The sequence below is a fragment of the Lepidochelys kempii genome, chromosome 5 (assembly GCF_965140265.1).
Source record: "Lepidochelys kempii isolate rLepKem1 chromosome 5, rLepKem1.hap2, whole genome shotgun sequence".
Classification (NCBI taxonomy): domain Eukaryota; kingdom Metazoa; phylum Chordata; order Testudines; family Cheloniidae; genus Lepidochelys; species Lepidochelys kempii.
The window spans coordinates 99,734,463-99,756,516 of record NC_133260.1 but is presented as its reverse complement, the minus strand read 5'-3'; the positions used below and the strand labels follow the sequence as shown (position 1 = coordinate 99,756,516).

Sequence of the window (22,054 nt, the reverse complement as noted above, 5' to 3'; positions counted from 1 at the left end):
GGTACATGAAAACTCTGTAAGCAAAAAAAAAGAAATAGTGACACCTTATGTAAAAATGGATCTGGATAATGTTATAGAAGTTAAACTATGGAAGGAATGTGCATTTGCCCCAGAACATGTGCAGGATATATTGTAGAAAGGGGCAAAAGAAATGCAAACATACCATGCTACTTAATTAAAATGCTATTAGGGCTCCAAAGGGAGCCACAATAGGTTGGGTTTTCTTTTTCAGATTGCTGTGTGTTTTGGAAGCAGAAGTTAAAAGTAATCAAAACTCTGGTGAAAGTTGATTGTGTCCCTTTTAAGATAGAGTCTCTGAGCTGCTGATGGCTTTAAATCCAAAAGCAGGAAGTTTCTGTGAAAATGCAAATGACCTAAATGATAAAGGAAGGAAAGAACTAGCAGCACAAAGGAGCTGCAGATAAAGGACATACCTGGTCAGCAAACAAATTGTCTAAATAAAAGGCATGGGATAATAATGATAATAAGTATCCCTGTAACAACATATAGTGTGTATGATTTTTGGAAAAATCCTTTAAGGTCGTATGGTAATGATGCTTCTCAGTTATTACCTGTAAATAAAACTTAAAGCTTAACACAGCAGGAAAAACATTATAAACTTGGTCTGCTGTATAAGAAGGAAAACTCAGGGATTTAATGACTAAACAGTGGGATAATTTCCCCATAACCCTTAAAAGATAAAAGCCTTTGAAACCTGGCCTGCCTATAGAACAAAAACAGGAAAATATGGGGGCAATTTCTCTGTTTTGCCTGCAATCAGCAAGGGTATTTGTAAAAGAAATATTTTAAGCAATAATCTGCCACCCCAAAAGGGGTAGAAACATGTTTTTTTGTCTTTCAGAAAATCAGGAAAAGCTGCCAGCTGAAAAGCAACCCAATACCATGAATCTACTGTCACAATAGAAATTGTGTTCTGTGTTCTATGTTTTGTCTTGTGTTTTGTGTTGTTGCTAGCACTGTTGTGTGTTTAAAAAAAAAAAAAATACTGAAGACCTGCAGGAACTTAAAAATAAATTAAGCTTTCTGTCCCAGCTACAGGACAGCCTGATACAAAAACAAGTACATGCCAATGTAGACTTGGTCCAAATTGGTCTAGGTAACCTAAAAGGCCAATGGAATCTTTAGTAATGGCTTAATACCAGCACATGGCTTATCCATAAGGAAAAAAATATATTAGAAATAGGAAACTACACAGCCATAGCTATGGGATGCACTGAAATGCAGATACTTGCACTAGCTACTTTGGAACACAAAATGTTCTGGGTCATATTGGGAAATATTAAGGGTTTGATGCATTTGTTAAAAAAGAAAGAGATCATTGTTTGACACTTATCAATATGAATGGATGCAATATGTTTCCACTATTGTAAACCAGACTTGTTAATGGGAGAAATTGTTGTCAAAATTGCACACCAACAGTCCCTGGAGGCAAAGGTATTGAAGGTTAACCCACTCCCCATATTACACATGGGATGATCCTTTTGGCTACCCTGGACCTTGAGCCAGTGGGCTGGGGAGGGAGGGAAGCTATTGGACACTAGAGGGTGTACCGAATGGACTCCTCAAAAGTGGGTGTGCCTCACCTTGCCTGTTGCCCCAGAACCTTGTAGTAAAGATACATCACTAGGATCATGTATGTGGCAAGAATTGGAATCACAAACTCAAATTGCCTCACAGTACTTTCTCTTGAATAGGCTACATAGAAAGTGACACTGACGATTATAAATCTTAGTGTCAAAAGGGGGATTATGTTGGATCATATTAAAGAAGTTCTGTATTAAAATCACAAATGAGTTTGATTCCCCATAGTTCAAATTCCAGGGTATTACTAATTAAGAGGTCTCTTGGTTTTTGGTACTGTTTCTCTCCCTCTATGTGTGAAACTTGCAAGCTGCTAACTGTGTTAGTACATTCTAAGACAGAGTCTGTTCTCAAAGCAATTCACAGAGAGAGAGACTCAAAGCAATACTCTAACAACAGAAACAGCACCCAGAGACTCCCCACCCTTTTGTTGTATTAACAATTGTCATTAAAATAGAGATAGAGGATGTATGTGGATGGATGCTTGGTGTGGATAATAACTGAATGATCAGGGAGGTGCCAGCCTAAGAATCCAGTGTCCATCGGCTGAAGAAGGCGTCAAGTGGAAATAACCAGAGGACCCCACCCGGAGGGCAGACTGGAATCCACCCAACAGCCTCAAGAATGGGAGAACCAAAGAACAAGATAACATCTTGGAGCCGTCAGGAATGTGCTATCTGCTGATTGATTCAGCAACAGCATGATGAAGCAATTCCCATAGACTGGCATAGGAAGAAATTCCTATAAAAATAGACTCTAAAAAGTGAGAACTTTGGGGGTCTGATTCTGCAAACCAACTTCCAGGAGCATCAGATGAGCATCTGACAAGGCCCTGCTCCCTCCTCATGTCCAGGCCACCTGGCCAGTGGCTTGGCATGAGCAACTCTAAGGCTGGTAACTATGATAACAACCTTGCAGAACCTGTGTGTGTGGGTGTGTATGTGTGTGTGTGTGTGTTTGTATGAATGAATGTGTGAATAAATATGAGATTGAATGGAATGTTATAGCTATAACTAACTGCTTACTATGATTCTTTCTGTATTCACAATAAATGTGGTATTTTGCCTTTTTTCCCTTTAATAAGATCCTGCTGGTTTTTATTTTATTGGTACAACACTAGGCTAAAAAGTTACTGTCCCTTTATTGTCAGATCCAGCAACATGGACTGATGTGCTTCTGGGTGTGGGGAGCAAAACCCATTATCTTAACCCAAAATGTGTTGCTGAACACTTTCAGAAACAAAGATTTCAAGAATGGGCAATAACCATTAGATGTGTCCTAGGCACCCATAGGTTGCATTCACAGATATCAAAATCCCTAAAATTAATCCATGAAGATGGCATGAGAAGAAAGGAGTTAGAGCTGAAGGACTAGCTAGACGAAGAAAGAGAACCAGGAGAGGAAACTATCACAAAGGTCCACTGAGGATAAGATGTCAAGGAGAGGATTACTGACAGAGTCAAAAGCAAAGAATTCAGGGAGAATGATGGGAGTAGATTCTCTGAGATTTGGCCAGAAAATGGTGGCTTTAGACCAGGGGTTCTCAAACGTCATTGTACTGCAACCTCCTTCTGACAACAAAAATTACTACATGACCCCAGGAGGGGGGACCGAAGCCTGAGCCCACCCAAGCTCTGCTGCCCTGGTGGGGGGGGGGGTCAAAGCCACTGGCCTGGGAGGAGGGGCCAAAGCCCAAGGGCTTCAGCCCCAGGCAGGGAGACCTGTAATTTGAGCCCCAGCACCTACAGCGGAAGCCCTTGGGCTTTGGCCTGGGGTGGGGCTCAGGCTTCATCCCTGGGCCTCAGCAAGTCTAAGCCAGCCCTGGCGACCCCATTAAAATGGGGTTGTGATCCACTTTGGGGTCCCAACCCACAGTTTGAGAACCGCTGCTTTCAACCTTAGTCTCTCTCTGTCATATATAGATGTCAGAGCTTGATGTCCAGGCTCTGTGTCAATGGAAGCTAGGCATTGTAAACTGCCATTCTGATGTCAGGTTGGGCACTCTTCCACAATGTGAGTTATCGTCTGCAATGCTGTCCCACAGTCTGAGTGTAGGGAAGAAACCAGGCCAAGCTCTCGCATAATTGTAGCAACTCTGAACGAACCAGAGAGTAGCCTGTTGAGGTTGGTCCAAGATGTACTATCATATAGACAAGGAGGAAGATGCAGTGGTGGACTCCTGAATTTACTGAGTGTGTTGGGTTCTCTTTCCTACCAATGCTTCCAATCTATGATGTAGTTTTCAGCACCCTAGTGATGCTGATCATCTGTAGCGCTCTTGTCCAAAAGTGTGTGAGTTGCCATTGCAAAGGGGTGTTGAGAGATTAGCAGGGGTGTAACACCCCCTGTCCACAGGAGTGGGACAACTCCTCTGAAGATGAGCAGACCTTTGAGTTGGCACTGTGTGTTGTTTCCAGTCTGAGAATGGGGCATCAGCCAGCCAGAGATGTAACAGGCTAGTTTTGTCAGACTTACTAGTAATAGCCTCTCATTGAAGGAGCTATGTGCGCTAGCACATACAGACTGGAGGTTGGTGTGTAATTCAAGCAGTCACTAATACGAATGACCAGTATTCTTCATGTCAACAAACTGAATGTGGCAACTGCTCGCCCAGACCATGGAGCACTATTCAGCTACACCAAACAGCAGGGCCAATACAGATGTAGAAAGGACTGAAGAGTGGGCTCCCCAGGAGGCTCCCAACAGTTTTCGTATCAAGGCAGTATGGGAAGAGATCTTCATTTTCAGGAGTCTCAGGTGAGGCCAGCATGTCCAGCTACGGTTGAGTTTTACTCCCAAGTATTTGATAACTGGCTGGAATTTCAGTAGCCATCCTGGGACACAGATTGAGAGGAAGTGATTGACAAGACAACTGTTTAAATGGAAAGTGGTTGCCGTTGTCCTGGTTTCATTGAGAATTCATCTCCCCTGCTGGAATATGTGGTCAAAATAGGAATGTGTTGGCTGAGCTTCTCTTCAACCCTGTGGAAGTCATTTCTGGGGCCCGCAATACAGATGTAATCAGCATACACGTACTTCTCGGCCTGTGTTTCAGGAAGGTCATATGTGTATATATTGAACAAAAGAGGAGCCAAAACTGACCCTGTTTGGGAGGCCATTGTGTAGACATGTAGGGTGAATGATTTTCTTCCCAACTTGCAGGCTGAAGCTTTGGTTATTGATCATTTCTTTGATGAACTGCACCATCGGCCTACAAGGAATAATTCGCAGCAGCTTGGCAGTCGGCCCAATGTGCCACATGGTGTCATAGCCTGCTGTCAGATTCATAAGGACTATACCAACTTTCCTGACTCAAATGTGTTTTCAGTATATCTACTCTTGGGTGCATCTTGACTCCATCCTGAATGTGAGGCAACTGAGGGTACCTTGACTACCTCACTAATTCACATCAGCATTAGTCTCTCTAACAGCTTGTAAATAACACACAGCAGAGAATTCAGTCAGCCACTCTCTGGGTCTGTCAATGGCTCCCCTGGCTTGGTTACAGCTACAGCCTTTGCTCTGCACCTGGGTACAATGATTCAAAAATCAAAGTAGCCAGCTTTTGGAAATTGGCCCAAAGTGAGAAAGAAACTTGTGGATGTAATCTAGACCAGGAGCCTTGTCACGCTGCAGTTGATATATAACCAGGTCAAGCTCTTGATTGGTAGAAAGAGCCATCAGGTTCATGTCCACATTCAGAGCCTTCTAACCACCATTTTAACCGCACAGAATGCTCTTCCTCAATTAGAAATCTTGCCATTTGCCACCAGCTGGGATGTGATGGAGTTTGCTGTGTCTGCTGTGACAGGGCCAGGCCAGATTAGAATCTCTGTTCGGTCTCTTACTAGTCTGCTAGGCTTTGTGACTGGAATGCATGACTTCAGTGAAAGTGGTAAAAGCTGAGTCTAATGGATGAAAACAGTCGCTCATATAATACATTATGAAGTTCAGTCTTCTAGCTACATGGCATGCCTTGTGACCTGTCAGACTTTTCTGCCCCAGACTGAAAAGGATATGCTAGGACTCTGTATGTTGTTAAACTAGAACTCTTATGTTGCCCATGAAGTGGGGACATGACTCTGAAACTATCTTGATTTAGAATTAGCCCAGAAAAAGATTGGCTCTTGGTCAAGGAAGAAGGATGAAAGGAGTAGCAAAGTAGTGAGTCACTCCAGAGCACTAGTAGAGAGGGGGAGAAGACACGTGTTTGAATAATTCTAACCTTCGGAGCTCTGACGCTGGTTTTCAAGGTTTCTCTGTTTCCCGCTCTACCTTTCCAAGTGCAGTTGAAAGCCTTTTTAAATAACCACTGCCCAGAAAGGAGACAATTTAATTTTATAGGTGTGCTGTGTATGCACACACAGGCCATGGTTGCATCTATCCTACAGAATGGGGTTGTTGGGAGTTCATCGTGTAGAGCAGGGGCTCTCAACCTTTTTTCTTTTTGAGGTGCTCCCCCCCCAAACATGCTATAAAAGCTCCACGGCCCACCTGTGCCACAACAACTGGTTTTCTGCTTATAAAAGCCAGGGCCAGCATTAGGGGGTCGCAAGCAGTGCAATTGCCTGGGGCCCCATACCACAGGGGCACCCACGAAGCTGAGTTGCTCCGGCTTTGGCTTCAGCCCCATGCAGCAAGGCTTCAGCTTTCTGCTCAGGGCCCTAGTGAGTCTAACACTGGCCCTGCTTGGTGGACCCCCTGAAACCTGTTTGAGGCCCCCCAGGGGGGCTCCAGACCCCGGCTGAGAACCACTGGTGTAGAGTGTACATGTTAGCCATCCTGTTTGGGGTTTAGGTCTACCCCAGATCCTTGTACAGCACTCTACTCAAGGGTTTCGGTTGTACTGCCTTCTCCATGTCTAACTCTCACCTTCTGGCACAAAGTCCTGAAGCATTGGCTTGCAGGACATTTGGCAATGTATTCTGGGATTCCAAGAGAATTGTGGGAGAAGAGGTCAAAATCCCATCACTCTTTGGGAAGCTCAGCAATAACCAGGACATGAACTTAAAATGGAAGTCAGGCTGAAATGTCAGAGCTCACGCTTCGCTCAGCCAGAAATGTTTCTGCTGGAGCTCCTAAAATAAAATCACAACGTATTGCCGGAGAGGCAATATGTGGTGTCCCTGCATTACCTGTGTATACCGAAAATGCCCTAACCACCAGCCTCTAGTCAGTGTCTCTTCCCTATCCAGGGGAAGAAATTTTCAAATTTCAGGTATATTCTGATGCAGAATGGGAACATTTTTGAAGTTTCAAAAAATTTTGTGGGCCAGAAAATTCATTTCCACGCAGGTCTCATGTAGAAGTTAGCATAAGCTTAGTGCATGATACAAGAAAATGTTAAAACTCTGAACTCTTGGAGAGCAGATAGAGGTAGGAGAAAGAGGACCATCCTCTTTTCCAGGCTTTCAGTTTTCTGTGAGCCTGCAAATCCACTGCTCCCCTTGGCCAGGAAGCCATTCTCAAAGCCCAGAGAAATGGTGATTAAATAGCTGATTTGACAGAGACAGTGTGGTAGTGGAGTGTGCATTTAGAAGGCTTTAAACAAGGTGGAGGTGCCTGCTGACGTGCAGCAACAGCGCACTTGGCAGCGGTGGACATCGTATCTGCCTGTTGCATTCTGCACATTTGTGAAAGCAATAGCGACGTGTTTAAGAGTCTGTGGAATGAGGAACTTGCAACAATTTATGCACAGGCAGACAAGCAGCACTACCAGAATCTGTAACACTTGTTAATGCTGGCTGTACCAGGCATGTGAACCAAATGAATCAGAGATGCTTTGTTCACATTTTGCCAGGGTAGTGTAGAGAGGGGGTGGTGATGATGTTCATTCTGCCTGTTCAAGCCTGAAGGGTTAGCATGCGCTGTCCTTAAATATCCTTGTTTCCTTTGTTGATGGTGGGTTTCACCTTATGTATGCACTTATCGGTTTGAGTCTGGGTAAAGAAAATTATGGCATAATGGAGTGGTGGTATAATGAGGGTAAATTAAAAGTATGTTTAATGGATTCTTAACACTGAAATAAATTATGCAATTTTACTTTATTTAAAACCACAAACATTCAGGACAGCTCCAATAAGTAACCAGAGAAAAATAAACCAAGCACACACAAATTTGGTTTACAGGGCTATAGGGCCATAAAATGCATGTCTGGCATACTCCAGTTCTTTGTCCTGTTCACCACCAGAGTGCTAGGAGAACACAGCAGAGGGAGCAGACAGGGATGAGCCAGTTCAGTATGGGATGCAGTTCTGTACCATAGCATCATGCTGAGGTGGTTGTACAATGTAAACAGGTGCTAGCAGAATAGTGCTAGCTGCCTTTGCTTCTCCATGTATTCTCTTTGAAGTTTTCTGTGGACCTCTTGATCCAGCAGCGTCATTTCATCATCATGCCATATACATTCTGTCATTGGCTTTCTGTCCTCTTGCCTAAATTGGTCTTGTCTTTCCAAAAAACGACCAGCTTTTTCCTTCTTGAATCTAAACATTGTATCGGAGTCCCTTTACATGCCCCTCTGAGTCATTTCCATTTCCTTCCAGTGAAATGGTCAACTGTTCAATAATTTGTGATTCCTGATGCCTTTGCTGTCCCATTCTGTGATGTGCCAGCATTTCCACACTGGGCCTGGGTGCAGTCGGGCCCTCTGAAATGAGATAGAAGAAGAATGTTAATAGGCTAATTAATGACATTCCAGGATTGTCTGTACCAAGGAATGCAATAAAAGTAACTGCTTTTGGTTCCTTTCTCACTCCAATGCTTTCTTACAGCAAGATGCTCTGTTCTTACTATTTAAGATGGTAAGGACATAAACTAACATTCTCTCTGTAATTTAAAATCAATTCTTAGGCAGTGGGAATGAAAACAATGTGTGCAGGGGTGGGGCTTGATGGCTGTAGTTCAAAGGGACTAAAAAGTTGCTTAATCCAGGCAAACAGGAGACAGAGAGACTCTTTTTGTGCTGAGGATTCCAGAACAGGAAACGACAGCTCGGTTTGAACAAGTTAGGAGCAAAGTTGATAATCCTACACTTGAGTTGTTCTCATGGCTGAATATAGGACTTGTTCTGGGACTGAAGAGGTATAGTGAACTTCTGTGGGTGTATAGGGAAATTAGCATTACCCCTAATTTGATTGCTCAGATTGAGCACTGATTTTTACAAAAGACTTTCAGTGATCACTCCTGGAGGACTGGGGAAAAATATGGCTAAAATACATGATCTCTTCTAGATTTCTGCCCTGCGTTGTTGGCTGACCGCAGGGAAGTTCAACACAGTCCTTATTCCACACCCTCACTGGTGGTTAGTATAGAGCAGCTTGTTATCGAGTAATGCTTATGCCTGTGTGTCTCATATGTTAAACAGAAAGGCAGAATGAACTATAACAACAGCTTGATAAGAGTGGATAGCTAAACAGATGCCTTTGGCTGATATATGGGCTGACTGAGACAAGGTCATGGACATAGTGGGATCATGCTGCACAGTATGTGGTTTCTAGTAATAATACTCTTCTGCTTTTACATTTAGGATATTTCAGGGTTTGATTGACTCTTGGAACAGGTTTTCCTTGGTTGACCTCCATTTTGAGCCTGGCCCTGTGACAAGTTCACTGCATGCCTGAAAATTCTGCCCCTACTTGGGACACCTGGCTATGTAGCCAAATGTGGAGAATTATGGTGGGGCTTGTCCATCCTGACAGAATCTGGGGGAGCTGAACCTGGGAGGGAGGGTAAAGAAAGCTTCCCCTTATGCTGTAGTGTAGAGCTAGGGAGAATGGGGTCTTCTAGCATCATGTGATCTTATAACCACCCACAGTAAGAGTATGGTGTTTGAAAGAACCAAAGAACATGTTCCCACAGCCCCCAAGCATGCAAAACCAATCCTGAGTGCTGCAAATAATAAAATCCAATGTACCTTGTGTGCTCCTTTGTCTCCTACGTCCACCCCAACCTGTTTGGCTGCTGTAGCCAGATCTTGAGCTTCTCCAAAGAGGTCTTGGAATCCTGGTAAGGTCTCAGGCATCTCCTGGTTCTGGCCCACATCCCTTGTCATGGACTGGGCTATGATGAATATTTCTCCTTCCTCTTCTCCTGATGGCCCAGGTGCTAGGTGTCACAGTGCCATCCAAAGTATCTCATGCTTTGTAGATGGATGAGTGCCAAAAATACTGTCCACTTCATTGGGGGAGAAAAAAGGCAGGTTTTCCTCCTTACCCCAGACTGGCTGCAGTTATCTCAGGCCCTTTTGTGGCCCTTTTACTTTTCTCCTGGTGTTGTCTTTCCCCCAAGTGGGTGATTCCCTGCCACGCACTATATTTGCGTCACTCAGTCATAATCCAAAGTTTTCCTAATTAGAGTTCAACTGCAATTGAATCTCACAGGCATCTGGGTATCTGCCTCTGGCCAGCTCACAGCATTCCTTTACAATAGCTTTTTCCTTCTGAAATTGTTCCAAAATTGACTTGCTGAAACACACAAAGCTAAGGTGACTGACAAAAACCAGCACACAATGAGATTGAAGGTATGCAGTACTATTTATACAGGCAATGGACTTCCAGAAAACTTGATCCTGAACAAGCAAGGTAGAAGAACTAGGCTAAACAGACCCCCTAAGTGGTGACTAGTGCTCTGTGGGACAGTGATGGGAGGACAATTTGCACCATAGAGATTTAATAATTTTATTAAGATAATGTTGAAGTAAAAAGAAAACGGTACAGAGTTTAGGCATAGAAGTTTCTGATTGCACCACCTCTTTGTATCTACAGTGGCACTGTACCAATGGAGCCTCACAGTGATGTGGGCAACACAGTAGCTAACCTTGCTTGGAGCAAGATAGATTACTATCTACTATCTGCCCCGTAGATAGTAATTTTGTGGGCAGACACATGACAGGTGTGCTGGGAGGTTTAAATGGCAGTTAGCTTGCCAAATTGCTCAAGTATGGGTAAGATCCAAAGCCACAACGTACACATACCCACCAAACTTAAGCTCAGTATTGCTGCAGGATTCCTACAATACATCTTTGACTGCACCAATTTACATCTGTTGCCCCTATGTTCAGGAGCGAAAAAAGGTGTTTTCATTTTATCTATGAATTCCCCCATTGATTAATTAATTATTCATCATGTAAAGTGTGCTAGACTATTCAACAGGACAACCTGAGACACACTCTTGCTTAGGTATTTATAGGGTGCCAGTCACTGTAATTAGCATCAGTTCTCAAGCCATTTAAAAAAAACAGAAAAAAGCCAGAATGCACCATTTTGCTGCATACGCACTGACCATGTATAGTGCAAGGTGAAGAATGAAAGCAATAACCACTATCATGGGTTTACTTTACAGTTATCAGCGGTACTGGAATGCCATTCTGGCTCCCCCAAAAAAGTGCCAGCATGGCATTCCAGAACATTCCTGCACAAGAGTGCTTGGCTGGCATCTAAACACAGGATTAAGACAATCATAGGATTATTTGAAATGGGCTCTGTTCTTGGTATCCTAGGATTTGGCAATTTAAACTTAACTTGGTTTTCCCCAACTCTTTCCCCTCTTTCAGGTTTGGCAGCTCTGTCAGTTTATGAATGTGAGGATGGTGCAGTATTGCAGTGCAGTGAACTGAAGGTGAATGTGCTCACCCACAGTGATCCTAATGGTTACACGCACAAATGGACAAAATCAGGTTAGGAAGAAATATACCAAGTGTTCTCCAGTACCAAGGCACAACAGGGTGCGATAACTCATTAGAGTCAGTTCTTCCAATATGTCCTCTGCTGGCAACAGGAGTTACATTCTTGGTGTGAAAGGATAAAGTAAAGCAGTTGAGATAAGGCCACTTTGTTGTTCTCTGATTCCCTTCTAAATGTGCTTTTCCTTGCTTTGATGAGGTGCTGTGACCACTAACGCTTTTTGGTAGTTTTCCAAATGTGAAATTTAACAAATACTTAATTCTCTTTTTTTTTAAAAAAAAGCATATTGAAAATGAGAGTGATTTTTGCCTAACTTGCTCACCCTCCTAGCCTTTCAAGCAATGTAATCAAATTTTATCAAATATTACAATTTTCTCCTGGATAGAGAACATGTCCATTAAGTAACAATACAAGTTTTCACATTTTTATAAATCCCTGAGAAGAATGGTTTCACACATTTTTATCAAGATACCCTTTGAGCTCTGCTATCTGATCTTTAGCCATATTATAAATGCACTACCTGTGTAACGTGTACTAATAAGGAGCTTAAAATGTTAGATTTCAGATTGTTTCCATTTGAAACTTAAAAGCACCAAGAAAATGCTCCAAGCTTTGCCCATTAATATACACATGTGTACTGTCTGAAACTAGGGATAGTTCATTAAATAAATGGGAAAGTAATGCAGTCAGGAGCAGCCTAAACTAATAAGGGGCCTGGATTCACGATGCAGTTTGTGTTGCAGCATCCATCAGTTAGTCTCTAAGGTGCCACAAGTACTCCTTTTCTTTTTGCGAATACAGACTAACACGGCTGTTCCTCTGAAATCTGTTGTGACAGAAATGCTGCTCCCTGCCTTCCCTCTGGACAGTAGAATTCAGATCTGTGACTCCATGTCTCTGCCCTTAACCTATTGCTGAATATCACCAAAGGCAAAACGTCAAAAGGAGGAGTTCAAGGGCATAGCTTCTGTTGTATTGTTACAAAACTCTTGCACTGTTGGATTGGCTCTGACTCACATATTGACATGGGTTCCTCTAAGGCCCTATTGAGGAGGCAGATAATGTATATACCTCATGCACTTTATAGCACAGTCAAGGGGATCTGTATCTTCCAAGCACTTATAATACAAGGAAATCCTTGTTCATTATGAATATTTAATATGCACAAGCATTTACAGCCAAATCTTAGGAGCAAGTGCATCTGCTACATGGAGCACTCAGGACCTCTGGTCTGCCTGGGTTCCCTAACTGAGTAGAGTTCTACTAATCCTGTAACAGACAGCCCACAGAATTAGCCTCCTGGTACCTATGCTGCTGCCCATATCCTCTCTTGCCACATGGGGGAGACCATCACCACCAATTGCCATTTGTCCAATTACTGGCTTTCTTTCATCCTCCTTATTTACACCCTCCTTTCACCTTCCATTTTTTTTATTAAAAACTTTAAAAAGCTATGAACCCCAGCCCTACCCTCATTCAAAATAGAACTTGGTAACAAAGAGACTGTATTTCCAAGCTAATGCGCTGTACTGCTCTAAATCAACCATCCACCCACTTCCACCTGGCCTCTTCACTGCACCAGTGACTTCAGTCTTGATATTCCTGGGGAATATAGTCCTGCCCCTCTGTCTGCAACTGCATCGCCTATGGTTCTATACCTTCTGTGCTATTCCCTATGCATGGAATAGCCTTATAGAGTTCATTTGGAAGACCCATATCCTTGCCACATTCAAGTTTCTCCTGAAGACCCACCTTTATCATGATGCTCATGGGAAAGCTGCCACTGACAACAACAACTCTGAGAAGTAGTTTGGGTATAATTTTACATGTCCTATTTTTATTATATTTGTATACACATTCTAAACATAACTGCATATGTATTGAATCCTTCTCCTATCCTCAGGACAGAGAGAGAGAAACAGTCTTTAAATTGTGAGTTCCTTGAGGAACATGGCCAGGCCTCCTCTTCTATTTGTAAAGTTCCAAGCACTTCATAGGTGCTACCAGAAATAAATTTATAATAGTAATCTTGCTCTTACTAATGTTTCAGTCCAAAACTCAAGACATCACTAAAATTAAATATTAATTTTCAAGCTAGCTTTGAGCAGGAGTCATGAGGCAGGCCATAGGCAACCAATCATCAGATGGTTACTTTTGGTCTCTGCAAGAGGGGCTGGTTTTGAACGAGCAGTTAAGGAGATAAAAGAAATCTGATAATGCAGTCCCCCTCTTCTTGTAACTTAGTTTGGTACTTCATCCCTCATCTTCTGTAAGCCTGAACAAGATGTGCCAGTGTGTTTTTAGTTTCACAGCAATACAACATCCATGAGTGGTCACTAAACATTTTGAACTTGTTTAGTTGCTATGTATGGGTGAAACGGAATATTAATAAAAGACAGACCATGGGTACAATGAGTAGACATTATGAAACTATTTTTCAAGATGGAGAATAAGATAAATATTAGAAATGTAAGATGGCAGTAACTATTGATGAGCATCTACTTTAAGAGTGCTAAAGGCTGCAAACGTAGTGAGAAATCAAATCTCTGCCCTGGAAAGCAAGTTCACATTAAAAAATGCCAGGTTGATCTTAAGGGTTCATGAAACCGTGTAGATGAATGGGTTTTGTTTAGTTTTTTTAAATGAATGAAGGAAGCAATCACTTAAGATAGTTAACGCTACAATGTGTAGTCATATATGTCCCTGGCCAATCCAATCAAGAAATACCTCACTGTGGCTATGAAATGTATCACTCTTGGAATGACTTTAAATCCGGCATGTGTATTTTACATTCATGTGCCGAATTCAAGAATCCTACATGCCCATGGTACTGTCTTGATCTCCCTTAGTGACTTACCTGTTTTGTTTCCCTTCCAAAGATGGCACTGGAGTAATCTGTGATTTATAGGTACAGATTTTGGGTGAACTGTGGAGGCTACACCCAGCTTTTTCTGTTCTCCCATTCATGAAGTAATTCTCTTGATGAGGAGTATCATTTACTATTCCATCAGCTAAAGTTAACTCAGTTCACACTGGAAAGTGCTGAAAGTTTATTACTCAAGAATATAGCTGAATATTTGTGGTGTTATTTAATCACTGAAAACTGCAGTACACTGTTAACATTAACTTTTACAGTGGAGTCGCATCATACGCACATTTAACTTATGCAAATTCAACTATACGCACTCGGCAAAAAACAACAACTCCTCGCGGCGGTGGAGTACTGTACAGGAGTCGACAGGAGAGCGCTCGGGGGGGGGGGGGGTCGATTTATCGCATCTAGACTAGACGTGATAAATTGACCCCCACCGGATTGATTGCTGCCTGCTGGTCCCCATCTCGCCACGCTCTGATTCTAGTGTTTAAAGATATGTATTTTTCATACAACGTGGCCCTAAACGCAAGCCAACTACTTCATCTGATGCTCAACTGAAGAAACAGCAATCTGTTCCAACACTGGAGGAAAAATTGGCTGTGTTGGACTTATTGAGAGACGCTATGTCGGTCTCCAACGTGGCGCGTAAATACGGCCACAATGAATCTAGCATCCGTGCCATCAAGATTTGAGAGAGAAATTCGTCAAGCCGTGGCATCAAGTGCACCAATAACTGCTAAGGTGATGAGCCAGGTGCATGATAAGACTTTAGTGAACACTGAAAAGGCATTAAACTTATGGCTGGAAGACATGAACAGTAAACTCTTAGCCTCTACGCACTGTTCAAATCTCCCGCCGAAGAGGGACAGCCTTCTGATGAGAAGGAATTCAAAGCCAGCCAAGGATTGGCTTAACAGTTTTAGAAACCGATTCAACCTCAAAAACGTGCAGACTACTGGTGAAGCTGCATCTGCCAATGAAGAGGCAGCAAAAGCCTGCCCTGAACAATTAAAGAAAATCATAGAAGAAAAGGGCTATCTTCTGAAACAAGTTTTTAATACTGACGAGACTGGGCTCTCCTGGAAAAAAAATGCCCAACTGCACTTACACTTCAAAATCAGAAGGACAAGCTGCTGGCTTCAAAGCAGCTAAAGACCATATGACTGTGTTTTGTGGCAATGCAGCTGGGCATTTAATAAAGCTGGGCTTGCTCTACAGGGCTGCAAATCCCCGTGCCCTAAAAGGCAAGAACAAAAATCTCCTGCCTGCATTCTGGCAATCAAATAAAAAGGCTTGGGTGACGGCAGCATTATTTCTGGATTGGTTCCACAAGTGTTTCATTCTGGAGGTCAAGCGGTACCTCAAAGAGAAAGGACTTGACTTTAAAGTGTTGCTGATCATAGACAATGCTCCTGGCCATCCGGTTTGCACATAACGACGTTGAAGTCTTCTTTCTCCCTTTTTTATTCTGTCATTCTTCCATCTCTCTCTTTTTGACTATATGCGATTTTTGCCTCATGGGCGGACTTTAAAACCTACTTGATCTAACAACACTGGTGATAGGAAATTGGAAGCAAAGTGGAATAGGGTTTACCTAGGCCACATATGAAGTGGATACCCATGGAAACCTAGTACAGTGGAGTCACATCTTATGCGGGGGATAGGTTCTAAAGTGTCATGTTAATTTGCATGTCAACATGCAAAATGCTATTCCAGTTGATGTCTACTTCAGAATAGGATGGATACCTGAGCTCTGGGAACAAACTGGAAATGATACTGTCATTTCCTCTGTCTTTTGCAAGCCAGAAATTTGCAAATCTTCACCTACATTTAGCTACCATAGTTCTGAGTAAGTATTGGACCTGAAATGGTTGGGCAGATACCACACAGGCCCTAGGGTAGGTTAAAAGACAGAGTTTAAATAAAAAACCTAGTTTTGTGACATGTCTTTCCCTTCTCAAGTTTCTGTCTGTAGCTATGGGCTGGAAGTGGGCAAATGGAATGATTTTTCTCCCACAAACTTCACTTGTTGAGGCTTAAAAATCAGGACTACATTCTATCCACAAAGTTCTTTACTAGGAAGATATAAATAGAAGTTCAGGTGGACTTTCCCTTCTCCATAAGGTTCTATGGAATGACTACCAACCCAACAAGATGAGCACGACTGTATTCCTTTCCTTGCTCCCACAGGCAATCAGAGAGGTTCCTTAATTAACCATAGGGATTGCTGTTGAATAACACACAACCATTCTTCTTGGTCACCTGTCCTCCCTGAGCTAAGCATGCTGCTTTATTAGCCCTTCAGCATGGAGAGCGCAAGAGAGGTAATCAAAACCAGGTCTTCCTCATTGCAATGCAAAGTAGTACAGTATTGCTAGGCCAAAAGGAGAGCCTGTTCAATGGGAGTTTAACTGTAACTCAGATTTAGCCATTTTCTTTCATGAATCTGCTCTTAGTGCATAACTATTGCAGCAGTGCCCTGTGGTATATCTTCCTGTGATAAAAATCTCCTCTTTTACCACCACCACTATTAGAGAAAGTTCAGAAAAGAACAAAGTAACCTACAACAGAGATGCTATGATTGGAAGGTAAACTTCCAACTTCTGGTGCTATTGATTTCCTCTGACTCTCTACTTTTACACTTATGCACAACTCTTATTTATAGCAACTTTTAAACAGCCCCATGCACCAGTATTGTGTCTCCTATTGCATGTATGGTAATGGTTTTATTTAGACACTTGAATTAAAAGGACTTGTATGACAATTTAAATTAAAAAAAAGGCTACAATTACCATGTTTACAGTTTTTGAGGAGAGCCTGTGGACATCTCAATTACTATAGCAGTTTTGGGGGTTGTTTTTTTTTTACTGCTAGGTTAACATTTTACCATACTACCTCACCCGCTAAACCGCTTGTGTATATTAGCAAATCCAGTCTTACGAATTTAGTCCTGGTGAAAAACCCCATTGTGACACTACTGGAGACTTATGTCCTCTATGGAACAGGAAGAGCATGGATAATGAAATAATCTTTGTTGCCCTGTCAATGTGACCCATCCCCCCAGGCTAACTAGGCTACCTGGAGGGGGTCAAAAGTTAGGTTAAGGGTAACATTTTCAAAAGTGCCCAAATGACTTAGGAGCATATGTCCCATTAGAAGTCATTGGACTTAGGCCCAGATCCTTAAAGGTATTTAGGTATTGCTCCACTCAGCATCTGAACACTGAAACCTGAAGCAGCCAGCCACTCAGGCTCCCTGTACAATGCATGGGGAGAGTTAAGCACTTAAGGAAGAGATTTTCAGAAGCCAGTCAGCTGACCAGGGAGTTGTCTAGGCTAGCCAGGAGTGAAATGCTAAGGAGAGGGATGGGGCTTAGGCATCTAAGTAGCTGAACTGGTGCATGTGGCCTAGAGATAGGTGCCTCCCACCACTCAGGGCTCATGGCTGAGGATCCTTTCCTGGAGTTAGGCACCTAAGCCAGATCAGCCACTTAGGTAGGCCATATCTTAGCAACCAAAACAGTCTCTTTCCCCTGTTCTCACTTGATATCTTTCTCACACTCATTATACATTTCCCTATGCCCCCATGTCTCTTTGGTATGGGTACTCTTTTGTCCTTCCACCTATTGGTGACCTGCCTTCAGCTGTGGGGTCTGACAAGTATCAGGTCTTAAGACATGTTCAGAGCATGCCTACCAGATCAGGCCCCACTGATGAGATAGGCATCCCCCCATGTAATCTCACTCTGGGGCTTTGGCTTGAGCTGGAGCAGCTCATTAACTGTGGGGTAGCTTTGCAAATGCTGACTAGCAGAAACTAAGGCAGCTAGGATACTTAGGCACCTATGGGGTTAGGTGGCAGCTCACTGGCAACTTTGAAAGTGTCAGTGGTGCCTAAATGGTGGACTTAGGCACCTAGGTACCTTTAAGGATTTGGGCCCTATGTCATTTACATGCTTTTGAAATTTCCCCCAAGGTCCATTCAGTTCTTGGTCTCTTTGCTGATTTTGCCAACAACGTTGCAAGTTTGTCATGATGGAGTTTATGTTGTGTGTGAGAGAGATAAAAAGGGAGAGTGATGTCATTAGAAACTAGACTCAGACTACCAGTTCATTTCACATAGGCCACCAAACAGCCATAATATAATGGTAATTTACCTTTGGCCACTACTGACCTATATTGCATTCAGAACACTGATGTAAAAATGAATAGCTCTGTAACCCTCTATTACTAGTATTTTGAGCCATCCAGTCCCCTCATGGGAGCAGATTAAAATGATGGTGAACAGGTGCTATCAAAACACAAATTGTAAAGCTTTGGAATGCACTTAGCTTTGAAAGTTAAGAACAGTGGTTGAGAATTACCCAACATCTGATCTTTAAAAGCAGTTGCCCTTCTAGTTTGTGTGTATCATACTCATGTGCTTGTATTTTAAAAATATGGGCCACATTCCATTGAAGTCAATGGAAGTGTGCCCATTTACATCAGCAGAGAATTTGCCCCTCTATTCTTGCTTTGCTTATGGGGGGGGCAAGAGGGGGAAGCATTTCCTTAAAAACATTTGCTCATTAAAAATTTGCTCAATACCTTCACAAAAAGAGTCTGCTAAAAGCAGTGTTATAATATAAATGGTTATAATGAAGGTGGCTGTCATATAATTTAGGACCCAGTGTGCTGTAACCTTATACCAGCAAGTCTGAATTAAGAGGTATACCAGTTCATAATCTTTGTAAATTAGAATATTAACCACCTCACAACTTTCCTTCAGTGTGCTGATTAATCAAAATATATTTGCCTTGTCAAGGATGGTTACATTTCTAAAGGTGGAATTTACACTGCCTTTCTCCTCCTCTGTTTTTCAGATCTTAGTTCATTAATTACTAGACCTTTCACATTCTGATTTATGTAGGGGTTAAACTTTACAGGTTTCCTTATGAGAATTTGTAAAATTCGTCATCAATCCACGACCTCAGAAACTGACCACGCCCTTAATCTCACAGCAGAGCTCATGGGGACAAGTCCTAACACACAGGATGAATAAAATGAATCTCTGAAATCTGACTTTGTAAGTAGGGGATGATGAGTTAGCTTCCGACTCGCTATCTTGTCAAAATTCTATGCTGTACTAATCAGTGTTATTTTAAAACTCTCTGAAGACTCCTGGTCAAATGTAAAGCCAGCTTGGCAAGCACAAAAAACAACAAGCATAAGGCTAAAAGAATACTGAGCAATCCCTAGAAGGCTCTACTGCATTCAGGGTGTGCAGCTTCCATGCAATTTTTGGTTAATTCTTGCTACTCTCATAGAAGCAGATTATACCATTTTTAGACTGAACAGCTCCTCTACTGGCCTGATCTTCTCCATGTAAACCTCTGTTACAGATGCAGAGAAGAGAAAAAAAATCTCAACAACACGACAAACCCGTAGAACACCCTTTGCTCTCTACCCTAAACATTCCATATAATTTCAGTAACATACCGTGCTTTCATAGACTGAATGTAGCCAGAAAGCCATTGCATTCATCACTGATAATAACAAGGATGAGAGACAAAAATGGAGGATGGGAGGAAAACAGGTTAAATAGTAAAATAATCTCTAAGGAGTTCAAACCAGGACAACCAACTTCCTTAACGTTAATATTTGTCTGTATTTGCAGCATTTAAGAACAAGGATAATGTTCATGACTTAAAATCAGTGTTGCATAGCCAATGCTGCTCTGTAACACTGAGTTAACCCCAACAGCCCCCTCTGCAATTGAGAGACCACAGCTAACCTGTATGCACTCTGTAATGGGCTTTAAGATGGGAGGATTTTCCATAGACTTTGCCACATCCACTGTATGGACACTTGTGTCTCTTTTCAGTGGCTAGTTTCCCCTTTGCAGGCACTCCACTGTGGAGGAGAGAGAGAGAGCTGGGCACACTGCCAGAATCCTGTCTTTCCACTGGGCTGTGGGAAGGACTCGACCCAGATTCAGTGGTCACGTCGCTGTCTGATCCTACATCCTCATCTGGACTTTCTACGCTGTCACTGCAGATCGAAGGGGTTGGGAGGGGTCTGTACTTGTTCAGGTCCAACAAGCTTTTAGCAATTGTGACCAATGTGCAATAATCCTTCCAGGCATCCCTGGGGTCATTCAGGTCCTTGGTCACTTCTTCATCAGACATTTTCAGTAGCTCTGCATCCTGAGCCCCCTGTTCCTGTACCACAGAGCGATTGGAAATGGAAACCAGACACTGAGCAGCAACAAAATCCATGTAGGCAACTGCTGACATTCTGCAGATGAGTAACCACCAAGAAAGAGAACCAAAATCCAGGCACCGAAACTTCTCTGTCGTACCCCCCGGGGTTTTTAATCAGCACACTGGTGCCTTCAGCCTCCAAGATCAGTAGCGAGGGGGTGGGGCGGTGTGCGTTAGTATCCAAGCAAGGAGTAGAATTCAGCCACTGATCTTTATATAACAATCCATGACTCCAAAGGCAGCATCCACAATCTGGTGCTACACTGGGACTTCTTGCACTCCTAGACCCCTTACCCGTGATCACCAGAAACTCTAGATTTCAATTCACTCCCAATGACAAGCACATTGACAGGCTATAATAAGGCTCTCTTGGAAATACTGTCACTAGTGGTGATTTCAAGTAATCCAGCGTTTTAAAAGGACCCAAGGTGTGTCCCCCCCAAAAAAAAAAATCGCAGGAGGAGCTCAGGAGATGCACCCAGCCGCTTTGCCTTCGTTAGAATTCCCTGTACATTCACCCACTCATCAAGACGCTCTGTTGAAATAGCAGACAAAGCTCCAGGTCTACAAGACTCTTGCCTCCCCTCTGCCCACTGCCTGATTCACTCCCCCCTCGCCTGCCGCTCCTCACTGTTCCGGCATGCTCTTGCTCAGTAACAATTTCGCAGAATCCCATCACGTAAGGTTCCAAGCCCCCCACCAATTGGTCAGCGGGGAGGGTGATTCAACTCTGTTTACCTTCTCCCCCTTCCAGTCAGAAGAGCCTTTTTGCATGAGAGGCGTGTCTGTAAATGAGGGGTCCGGCCAATCCTAATATTTCCTCCCAATGCCTCGTGCTACTCCTGGAGTCTGAGAGCTGCGATTTAAAAGGGCGATGGGGGAGGAATCTGAAATAAATATATAATCATAATCACTTGTTACTGAGCTCCAGCCTGAATAAAACTCTCTTTAGCAAGCTCCTTCTGACTGCAGCTTAATCTCGCAGGGTGCCGTACACTGCTGCTTGCCGGTTGGACTAAATCTCTTCCCTTGTGGTTTAGCTATAGCCCCCTCTGCCAAGCAGGTTTCCAAGTTTGGTTTTCCAGCACTTACCGGGTTAACTGCCTAGCTGGAAGTCCTACAGTCCCAGCAACCAGCTGGCCAATCGAAAGTAAGTTGGCTGATGTCACTAACATTGGCTTAGCCAATCAGAAAGGAATTCCAAACAGGGCTCAGCACTTGTAAACCTAGAGAGCCGGAGTGGGAGACCCGACCGGGAGTGTGCTTGTCGTAGGAGTTTAGACTGCAGACGTAAAGGGGCGAAAATAAATGTAAAGTCACTGACCTGCAGCCACCTCTCCACCCCAGTTAAAAATCCATAAGTTCCATTCCAGGGAGGGCTGTTTTTTTTTTAAACTAGGGCAGGAGTCTGCTGGATTTCTGATATGCTTAAAAACGTCCAGAAGCAGCAACCCTAAATATTAGTATCATTTGATGTTACAGAGCCCAAGAGTCTAATACGCATATACAGAAAATTACATGATTCCTGCCCGGAGGAACGTAAAAACTAATTTCAGGTAGGAAACAAAGAAGGAGGCCACAAGTTAATGGGAAGGGGTGCTGGAGGAAGGACAGGGCAAAGGTCAATAATGTACACAATTACTCAAGGAAGGAA

At 43.0% G+C, this 22,054-nt stretch overlaps 1 protein-coding gene across 4 annotated transcripts in view; it reads right to left on the bottom strand.

The window, feature by feature from the left end:
* The window catches only part of KLF9 (KLF transcription factor 9), a 31,252-nt gene extending 10,120 nt beyond the window's left edge, over positions 1 to 21,132 (bottom strand). For 2 of the 4 annotated variants that reach the window (XR_012159076.1, XM_073345161.1), the window contains exon 1: positions 19,932 to 21,132. Coding sequence is in view for 2 of the 4 variants with exons in the window: in XM_073345161.1 (XP_073201262.1) it covers positions 19,932 to 20,433 (502 nt within the window). In the remaining 2 variants the exon portion in view is untranslated. The other 2 variants (XR_012159077.1, XM_073345162.1) reach the window with 2 other exon arrangements.
* Between the last annotated feature and the right edge of the window lie 922 nt (positions 21,133 to 22,054).